Source organism: Nematolebias whitei, chromosome 20 (assembly GCF_014905685.2).
Source record: "Nematolebias whitei isolate Nwh7 chromosome 20, NemWhi1, whole genome shotgun sequence".
Taxonomy (NCBI): domain Eukaryota; kingdom Metazoa; phylum Chordata; class Actinopteri; order Cyprinodontiformes; family Rivulidae; genus Nematolebias; species Nematolebias whitei.
Genome location: NC_056517.1, coordinates 7,318,537 through 7,329,380, shown reverse-complemented (window position 1 = coordinate 7,329,380; position 10,844 = coordinate 7,318,537). Strand labels below are relative to the sequence as shown.

Sequence of the window (10,844 nt, the reverse complement as noted above, 5' to 3'; positions counted from 1 at the left end):
ATAATACAGAAAGTTTTTGCAGAGTATAAATTAACTTAAAGGATTTTTTATTTGCCAGACTGACAGTTTTCTACCCTGAAATGATCATTTCAATCAATACAATTATGTTTAAGTTTTCAGCTTGTGTAGTCCTCTCTTGTGGAACTAACTTCCAGTTTTTGTCCGTGAGGCTGACACCTTGTCTACTTTTAAGATTAGGCTTAAGTCTTTCCCTTTTGAGAAATCCCATAGTTAGGGTTGACTTGGGTTTCCTGAGGTATCCCTTAGTTAGGCTGCTATAGGCTTGGACTGCTGGAGGACAAACTGACCACATTTCCTCTCTCTGCTGCTCTCTTGATTTGCTCTACTCTACCGTTTGTATTTGTAATTATTTCTAAACATTTTTGTTTTTTGTCTTTGTTCCAATAGAAAGTACTCTTCATCACAGTCTCCCATCCTGAGCAAGCACAATGGCAACAGTGGAAAGGAAAAACTCCCTTTTAACAGGAAGAAACCTCCAGCAGAAGCAGGCTCAGGACAAGCGAACATCTGCTTCAACCGTCTGAGGTTTGAGAGGACAGGAAGGAGAGACAAACACAGAATGGCACCTCAATCTTTACAAAAAATACAAGCACAAAAAAACCTGCTGTCTCAGCCCCAGCTTGAAAGTACAGTAGTCCCTCGATACTTTGCGGTTCAACTTTCATGGTTTTTCAAAGTAAGATTGGACATGACACACAATGGCAGATTGATGAATGAGCCATGGATTGTTTATTTAAAAAACATTATTTTAAATGATTTAGCACCTGCTAAATCATTAGGTGCAGGGAAAAGCTCCCTCCTGCAGCATGTCATGATCTCCGCTCTCTGCCACGCCCACATTTCTCCTCCTGCTGCAGCAGCTTCTGAAGGGTTAACCCTTTGCTGTCCAGATGCACCGATTGACTTTTGCCTTCCAACTTAAAATTCAAAATATGTCACATCGTAAAATCGTCATACTCACAAAATACAAAAGTGTTAAAACCCAACATTTTTCAGTCCGATCCTTCGATCCAGAAGGCTTCATCAGTAAAGGAAACACACAACAAAACTGATTCTTCCCCCAACAGCTTACTCCAAAGTGGAACAAACCAGTTTTGCTTGTGATAAGATGGTCTCTTTGGTACGCCCCTGACTGAAAAATGTTAGATTGTATACCTGGATTATTTAGCATAGACTTTGTTGTTAAACGTGTTAAAAGTTATTTTTAATTATTTTCGAACTTCTATGTTCAGTTGTTGAAGTGTAATTTATCAAGAGGTACATTTCTGCTCCGTGCTGCAGAGCTGCGTGAAGGGTTAACCCTTTTCTGTCCTGCTGTGCTTCTCTTCTCTACTATTTAAATTGAAATACTGTAATACAGTAGTCCCTCACTACTTCGCGGTTCGACTTTCGCAGTTTTTCAAAGTAAGACTGGACATGATACACAATTGGCTGACTGATGAATGAGCTGCACAAGCAGCATCGATTGTTTATTTAAAATAAAATATTTTAAATGATTTAGCACCTGCTGCACCCGTGTAACACCCACAGGTGCAGGGAGAAGCTCCCTCCTGCAGCAGTGTAGTCATGATCTCCACTCTCTGCCACACCCACTTCCCCACTTCTCAGCTGCAATCACACTCGTGCTCATCACTCCCAATCTCCCTCCTTCTGTGTAAATAAACAATTTAAAATTAAAAACTGTACTGTAATAGTTTAAATAAACAATCCACGCTGCATGCACTGCTTTATTTTAAATAATCAAGCGCCCTTGGTGAACGGCCAGGCCACCTGGAAATGTCCTGATGCTCCGAATGGCCAGTGACCCCCCAACCTGCTGCAGCCGGTGCTAAATCATTTAAAATAATTTATTTTAAATAAATTGTTTTTTTGTGCTGTGCTTTTATTTATTTAATTATTTATTTTTGTGTGCTGCACTTCTTAAAGTGCTCCCCAATGTCTGCAGATTGTCTGTTCCTGACCAATTTCAAACACAAATTCCTCTCCTTTGCCTCGCCCAAGACAGATCCTTCTGCCCACGATCAGATATCTGGACCTCCACGTCTGCTCTGCCTTCAGACCATCGATTCCAGCTAAAACCCTCAAATAAGTTTTGTTTTCCTGCGCTGTGTGAATGACCCACGTCTGTCCAAACCTCCGCTCCCTCTGACGTCATTGCAGCTTCGGATTCTCCACCGATGATCGAGCTCTTTGAGTGACAGCTGACTTGCTCCTCCTGATAGAACTTCGAATAAATATTTTGTTCACAAAGTAAACATAAATGAGGGACTACTGTAATATTTTAAATGAACAATCCATGCAGCATGGATTGTTCATTTAAAATATTACAGTAGTTAAATTTAAATTGTTTATTTACGCAGAAGGAGGGAGATTGGGAAGTGATGAGGGTGATTGCAGTGGAGAAGTGGGCGTGGCAGAGAGCTGCAATCATGACATTATGTGTCTTTTACAGCCTTTAGAGTTTAGATACATTATTTTGAATATTGCAAGAGTGTGGGCAGGGTTTATCAAGCCTTACTATATATATATATGAATACTAAAATTAACTACTAATACTACTATTTGTACTACTATACCTACTTTGAGGTTTTTCACTTATTGCGAGGGGGCTGGGAACGGAACCCCCGAGATAAACGAGGGACTACTGTATTTTAATTTTAAAAAGATACCAGTACCAAAAAGGCCAAGAAATTGTGTGAAATTTATTAGTTTTTACTTTAGTACAACAAACCCCTTTTTGTGTCTTTCAGAAGAACCTAGTCTCCCTTTTATTTATTTCATCAGGCCTCTCAGGCAGGACACGTGCACCATGCTGAGACTATGGTCCCTAATTTATATACAGTACCTTTGAAGAATCAGACGCCCTACTTATCACAGACACTGTCTGTTGTGTTCCCTTGAATCATTAAAGAACATCATGGTCCAAACCAGAGTGGAGCCGTTTTGCAGAAGAATATGAAGACATGTTTCTGATAGTAAGTGCAGTGGCTTACGTGGCGTTCATTCTGTATCATGCTAAATTAAATAAAACAAGATCAAATGTTACAACGACAGATACACCAACATGTATGATCTATCTTTAGAACTTTCAGACAACAAAATCAAACCCGTTTATTCACACAGAGAAAATAAGGACTTTTACCTTTTTGACTCGAGTGGCTAAATCTTGAACAAAAAGTCCCCTCAAATTATGCAGGGTCTGCAGCTCTCGAGCCTAAAAAACAAATAAAATCAGCTTAGAAGGGCAAAAAAGACAAGTTTAAAACCTTCACAACTGTCTAGTTTTCTCATGTTGCAATATATATCTTAGAATTCCCAGTTGTTGTACAGAAATATTTGTTTGTTGCTGTAATTAACCATCCATCATGCATACATCCATCCATCATCCATCCATCACTTACCCATAATTGGGTCGTGGAGACAACAGAGCCATGAGAGAAACCCAGACAACCCCCTCCCCAGTGACACTTTCCAGCTGGGGGACCCAGAGGCATTCCCAGGCCACAGAAGATACACAATCTCTCCAGCAACTTCTGGATCTTCTCCGGGGCCTCCTACCAGTGGGACATGCCTGGAAAACCTCTAAAGGGAGCCATCCAGGAAGCATTTGTAATGGGGGGGGGGCACCCAACACCCAACACCCTGATTGGGGGTGGTGGGGTCTGTGGATTCTTCCCCAGAAAATTCTGAATAAATGAGATGCCATTTCCTGCATTCTGGTGTATTTTAACAGGTTGTCAAATATCTAGTTTTACCTACATAAATTACACTTGATTTAATGACTATTTTAGAGTTAATGGCACAACAAGAAGTAGCCTGACCAACAGCTCTCCTTGTGTGAATCAAGCATGCTCCGCTTCTCAAATTTTAATGAAAAAAAATCACTAGTCAATATGAAACAATAATAATAATCACTCCTTCTTATCAATGGCCTAGCATAAAGCAATATGATCATCATCCATCATGTTTATTAGTAGCTTAAAATACCTAATTAAAACTCCAGTAGTGGGCTAGGTCTACTGTAACAGAGCATTAACACAATATGAAAAACATTCAAGAATTGTTTCTATAAGTACATTATCAAATATTTTACGTGAACGGTAAGATTGTTCTGCCCAAGAGGAAATGTAACCCAGGGTGAGCTAACCACAGACAAACAAACAAAGGTAGCTGTAATGTGGAGGTAGTGAAGCTTGTGGTGTTACCTGAGGCATTTATTTCCTATTAGCCAACATTAAGTCAAAGAAAACAGGCAAATAATAATAATAATTCTATACTAATAACTTGAAATAGTCATTGCAGTGGACATTTTCCTGCCGCAGAGCGACATAGGACAAGAACTCACAGTGGAACTCAATAAAATTACAACTTAACTAAATTTAAAATGGCTGCGACATAGCAGTTCCTATGAAATTTAATTACAATGCTGCTAATTGAGTGTAAAAGGGAATACTTCCCGCCCTGGACTCACCACTTGCAAGTAATTTTGTCTAGTGATAAACTTCGTTGTGGATGTCCTGATGGATGCTCAATAATCCACGTACAAAAATCTAACAAGGTTAAGTCAGGTCATCTGGACATATTCTTCTAAGAACAATTCGTCCAGATGACTTGACTTAACCTTGTTCGATTCACCGTGTATGCTCAATAAATTTCAGAAACTTAAAAATATACTTCAATTTGGGTTGAGACTTGTTATTAAGAGGTGATGGCCCCATGGTCAGACCATTAAGACCCACTAGTATCTCAGCTGGTCTGCCCACAGCTAGATAGTACTTACATTTCTTTAACTAGATACAAGGTGATGGGTGTTACCGTTTTGTCATTAGGATGAAGTCATACTTTAGCTGGACAGTTTAGGTAATCATACAAATAACTGACCACAGTCTCCTCCAGTCCTTTCAAGTCCTGCTTGGCCTGTTCCCGTCTGTCCTGCAGCACTCTGTCACACATGAAATAGGTGTTAATAGAAGCACGCACACCCAGCAGTGACAAAAAATGTATTTCTGATTTAACACCAAGTCTTACGTGAGCTCTTGCAGCTGGCGGCTCTTCTCCTGGTCAGCAGCCTTCAGCTTCTCATGCTCCACTCTTAGCCTCTCCTGCTCCAGCATGACCTTCTGGCTCAAACTGCACCAGCAACACTCACAGAATCAACACAGGCTCGGATGCTCCAACAGAATGGTAAAGCATTTGGTAACTTGTTGTCTTACTCTTGCAGCTCAGTGACAACCTTTTCTTTGTTTTCCAGCTCGTCTCTCAGACTACTGATCTGCTTCTGATGGGCCTCTCTGTGAGTCTGGATCTGCTTCTCCACCGCCTCCTGAACACATGCCAGCACAGATTCATAGTATGTCATGAGTAAACGTCCAATCTAGAACCAGACTTATAATCATCAGCTTCAAGACAAGGTACCTTCACTTCATTAGCAGACTGGATCTCATTCTCCTTCTCCATGGTGTTGACTTTTTCTAGAAGGAGACCAAATAAACAGTTTAACGATCGCCAACAATTAAAAAAATAGGACGCTTTTTAAAATACTTATGATAAAAATAACAAATGTTATAGTTTTTTCTTCAATAGCTTTTTATAGTTTTAAATATTTACCAAATGGTTTTAAAAATAGGATTTAAAATCATTACGAATTTTCACCAATTGGACCAAAGATAAAAAATAATTGCAGGGAATTTTCTTTCAGACGGATTTATGTTTGTTAAGCACATTGTTAAACTTTGCAATAACTGATAAAGTTTTATTAATGAGAGTTTTAAGTAGCACAAATGATTAACTCTGACTATGCAGTCAGTCAAGTATACAATAACAGAGTGTTTGTAGAAGCATTTATCCATCCATCCATCCATCCATCCATCCATCCATCCATCCATCATCTTCCACTTGTTTCAAAGTAGTCATTGGGGCAGCAGTTTAAACAGGGAGGCACAGACATCTCTTGTCCACGCCATCTCTTCCAGCTCTTCTGGGAGGACCCCAAGGTGTTCCCAAGCCAGCCAGGAGACATAGTCTGTCCAGTGTGTCCTGGGTCTTCCCGGGAGTCTCTTCCCACTCGGACATGATGGAGCACGTCCGTAGAGAGACACCCAGAAGGTATCCTTATCAGATGCTCAAACCACCTATACGCTCATGTGTGGGAGGGAGAACTCTTGACCTTTATTTTTCTTCATTCATCAACTATATATATCATATCTGTGCTTTCTCCTTTCACGATTTATGTTTTATATTGCTCCTTTGAGTTCTGTTGTGTTTGTTTCTTGTGTTTTATTTCAGACCCTGCGTTCCCTATGTCAGTTTTCACTCTCACCTTCAGTCAGCCTGATCAGTATACCAGTTTTTTGTAGATTTGCGTTGCTGTATTTATTTATGTAGATCCTTGAATACACAGTAGAACCTCTAATTACAAACTTGTTCTAATGCAAATTTCTCTTCCAATTCATGACATTTATTTTAACACTATGTCATGCTGTAGTAACTTAGCTGTCAGTGCTGCAGTCTCATAATCCTGAGGCTGCAGGTTCGAGTCCAAGTTGTGTCAGGGAGGGCATTGGGCATAAAACCATTGCCAAATGTTTTGTACGAGTGCTCATTGTGATGACCCGTGCAAAGAGGAGCTGCCAAAAAAAAAAGACTAAACTTTCCTTGTAGCCGCTCTGCTGAGTGTGAGCAAGAAGCAGCGGGTCATCGGAGAACAGCGAACTGTCAGACCCCAAGATAATGCAAATGCTAAGTTTCAAAATGGTTACATTTTTACAGTAACTTCACTTATGTGCTGTGTCAGCTGGAGGTCTTTTACAGACTATATAATTATTATCATTGCACATACGTTAATAATGAGACTTGTTCAAAATGTGTATTTTACAAGTCACCTGCTGAATAAAATTACGTTCTAGGAGTTGAGAAAAAAATTGATTTTTATAAAGAATCTAGATTATTGGTTCTGGCGGTTCTGAATAGATTCTAAAGGCCCATAAATCAATTTTAAAATGCATTTAAGTTTTTTTTTTCCTACTTCCACTCCCGAGCGTACAATATATCGCATTATGTGTCCGCTCAGCCGCCGTAGAATTGGGCCGTGTAGGCCACCATACAGCAAGTTAGTTAGCCAGCTCCCTTTATCTGAATGAAGTCTACTAGCATGGAGCGGGACGACAGCGCGATTCAACCCGCTCCTACATAGTTAAAAATCATTTCGGATCCTACAATTTTCCGGGGGAAGACAAAGCATAACAAGAGCATGGTTGTTTGCAAGAAGTGTAAAATAAAATTATGGTACAGTATTTTGGAAATATGACAAAATGCACGGAAGATGAATGCGAAAGCAGCAGATAGCGAGCTCTGCAACAAACTTTCAGATGATTCCCAAGCAGGGCTGCACAGATTTCCCTCTCCATCTTCTGCTATATCAAAAAGATTTATGAGCAGACAGCTCAGTGGAATGTGAGGGGTTTAGTTTTATTTTTAATACGCTGGATTCAATGTATGTTATTCCTTCACATGCAAACCGGATTCCAAAAAAGTTGGGACACTAAACAAATTGTGAATAAAAACTGAATGCAATGATGTGGACGTGCCAACATCTAATATTTTATTCGTAATATAACATAGATGACAGATCAAAAGTTTAATCTGAGTAAATGTAACATTTTAAAGGAAAAATATGTTGATTCAAAATTTCACAGTTTCATCAAATCCCAAAAAAGTTGGGACAAGTAGCAATAAGTGGCTGGAAAAATTAAATTGAGCATATAACGAACAGCTGGAAGACCAATTAACACTAATTAGGTCAATTGACAACATGATTGGATATAAAAAGAGCTTCTCAGAGTGTCAGTGTCTCTCAGAAGCCAAGATGGTAAGAGGATCACCAATTCCACCATTGTTGTGCAGAAAGATAGTGCAGCAATACCAGAATGGTGTTACCCAGCGTCAAATAGCAAAGACTTTTAAGTTATCATCATCAACCGTGCATATCATCATCAAAAGATTCCGAGAATCTGGAACAATCGTTGTGCGTAAGGGTCAGGGCTGTAAAACTCTACTGGATGCTCGTGATCTCCGGGCCCTTAAACGTCACTACACCTCAAACAGGAATGCCACTGTCAAGGAAATAACAGAATGGGCTCAGGAATACTTCCAGAAAGCATTGTCAGTGAACACAATCCACCGTGCCATCCGCCGTTGCCAGCTGAAACTCTACAGTGCAAAGAGGAAGCCATTTCTAAGCAAGCTCCACATGTTCAGACATTTGCACTGGACCAGGGGTCATTTAAAATGGAGTGTGGCAAAATGGAAGACTGTTCTGTGGTCAGACGAGTCACGATTTGAAGTTCTTTATGGAACACTGGGACGCCATGTCATCCGGACCAGAGAGGACAAGGATAGCCCAAGTTGTTATCAACGCTCCGTTCAGAAGCCTGCATCACTAATGGTATGGGGTTGCATGAGCGCTTGTAGCATGGGCAGCTTGCATGTCTGGAAAGGCACCATTAATGCAGAAAACTATGTTCAGGTTCTAGAACAACATATGCTCCCATCTAGACGTCCTCTCTTTCAGGGAAGACCCTGCATTTTTCAACACGATAATGCCAGACCACATTCTGCAGCAATCACAACATCATGGCTACGTAGGAGAAGGATCCGGGTACTGACATGGCCAGCCTGCAGTCCAGATCTTTCACCTATAGAGAACATTTGGCACATCATAAAGAGGAAGGTGCGACAAAGAAGGCCCAAGACGATTGAACAGTTAGAGGCCTGTATTAGACCTGAATGGGAGAGCATTCCTATTTCTAAACTTGAGAAACTGGTCTCCTCTGTCCCCAGACGTCTGTTGAGTGTTGTAAGAAGAAGGGGGGATGCCACACAGTGGTAAAAATGGACTTGTCCCAACTTTTTTGGGATTTGTTGACGCCATGAAATTTGGAAACAACAGATTTTTCCTTTAAAATGATACATTCTCTCAGTTTAAACTTTTGATCTGTGATTTGTGTTCTATTCTGAATAAAATATTAGATGTTGGCACCTCCACATCTTTGCATTCAGTTTTTATTCACAATTTGTTTAGTGTCCCAACTTTTTTGGAATCCGGTTTGTAGATTTTTTTTGATAAAGCTACGCCACAACTTCACCATGAAACAAAAATAAAGAGTGAGCAGCTCTGATTAATGCACCAGCTGCAGCTCATAGGTAACTGTTTTTTTCTCATATTATACAAAAACTTATATATATGAGTTAAACAAAAATCTTTATGTAATTTGTTTTTTTAACAGGTTGAAGAGGCCAGATGAGACACATCGCCTGGAGCCAGTTATAAATGATACAGTTCATGGTTCATAAATTACACTTCAGAAGAGTTTTTGTGCAGGTTTGCACAGGTTTTGAAATTTTGTTACAGATTTACCAAATATAAATCAAGATGGTTAAGACTGTGAAGTCTGTATATTTCACATTAGGTTAAGTTTTGAAAATTACATAAAATTACCTATTACCTAACACTGGTAATTTAAGTTACATAATTTTATGCACTCCTATATTTGTTCCTATTTTTGGTATAAATATAAAATGAAGCAAAAAGATTTGATACAGTAAAGAACCTAAAATTATTGTTTTAAATAAATGTTCTATTTATATTGTTGTTTAATCTTTTCACTTGTCAGTTACATAATTGAAACAAAATTTATGACCATTTCAATAGAAAAATCTTTTCTGAATTGAAAAATCAATTTTAAATCAAATCGTGACGCCCAAAATTGGAATTGAATCAAATCGCCAGACACTGAGAGATTTGCACCTTTATTACGTTCACAATGAGAGGATTTGCTGTACTCACCGAATTAGCAGCACCAAAGAGAAGTGGCTCACCTTGAGCTTTGATCCGGACTATTTCTTCATTTAGAAGGTCCACATTTTCCTCCAACTGTCTTTTCTTCTGCTCCACATTCTGCAGGCAGTCTGTCAGGGACTTGATTTTAGCTTCATACTGTACAACAGGACAGGAATGACAGAATACAAAATCTTCATGAGTGAGTGGGTTCAGAGTGTTACATCTGTGGACAGTTTTTAATCTGCTGCCTGATTTATGGCCACATAATCTGAAACTTTGCTGAATGTGCTGATGATGCAGCTGTATTTGGCAGCAGTTACCTGAGAAATGCAAAGCTGGCAGGCAGTCAGCTCTTTTTCAGTCTCATCCAGCCTCTGGCTTCTCTCAGACTGGGTGCTCTCCAGCTGCTTGCTACGCTTCACCATGGTCTTTACCACAGACTTCATCTTGCTAATGTAGAGCCGGGCTGCAGTGAACTCTTCATCAATAAGACCACTGCTCTCTTGATGCTGAGGTGTTGAAAATATATCAGTTAGACTCATGTTGGTTAGATTCTAGTTTGTTTGCACAGTTGGTTAAGATTATGACTGTTTGGGCTGTCTGTATTTTTTTAACAATTCAAACAGGTCACTTCAATCCCCAAATGTAGGGTCTTTCTGTGTGGAGATTGCAGTTCTCCTCATCTTTGCATGGGTTTTCTCCAGGTACTCCAGTAAAGGTTGTTAGCCATTAAAGCAATGCTCTATTTACATGCAGGTGTTCCCCATTGTCATCACTTCCTGTTACTGCTCATGCAATTTTTTCAACAACTGTTCATCTCAATAATATTTTTTGCACTGTTACTAATCTTATCTTTCCAAATATGTATTCATATTTATTACAAATATTTTATGTCACAGGGACTTTAATGACTATATAACATAAAACTTCAAGGCCTTTTAAAGACAAGAAAAGGGTACACACGTCTGAATTCATTGAGGATTTT

At 39.5% G+C, this 10,844-nt stretch overlaps 1 protein-coding gene across 1 annotated transcript in view; it reads right to left on the bottom strand.

The window, feature by feature from the left end:
- Positions 1 to 3,021: 3,021 nt before the first annotated feature.
- Positions 3,022 to 10,844, bottom strand: part of LOC119426823 (kinesin-1 heavy chain-like) — a 34,320-nt gene continuing 26,497 nt past the window's right edge. The window contains exons 16-23 of the mRNA XM_037694405.1: positions 10,180 to 10,368; positions 9,898 to 10,015; positions 5,437 to 5,492; positions 5,235 to 5,344; positions 5,050 to 5,151; positions 4,903 to 4,963; positions 3,164 to 3,235; positions 3,022 to 3,036 (exon numbers count right to left, since the gene is read on the bottom strand). Of these exons, the coding sequence (XP_037550333.1) occupies positions 3,022 to 3,036; positions 3,164 to 3,235; positions 4,903 to 4,963; positions 5,050 to 5,151; positions 5,235 to 5,344; positions 5,437 to 5,492; positions 9,898 to 10,015; positions 10,180 to 10,368 (723 nt within the window). The remainder of the gene's footprint in view (positions 3,037 to 3,163; positions 3,236 to 4,902; positions 4,964 to 5,049; positions 5,152 to 5,234; positions 5,345 to 5,436; positions 5,493 to 9,897; positions 10,016 to 10,179; positions 10,369 to 10,844) is intronic.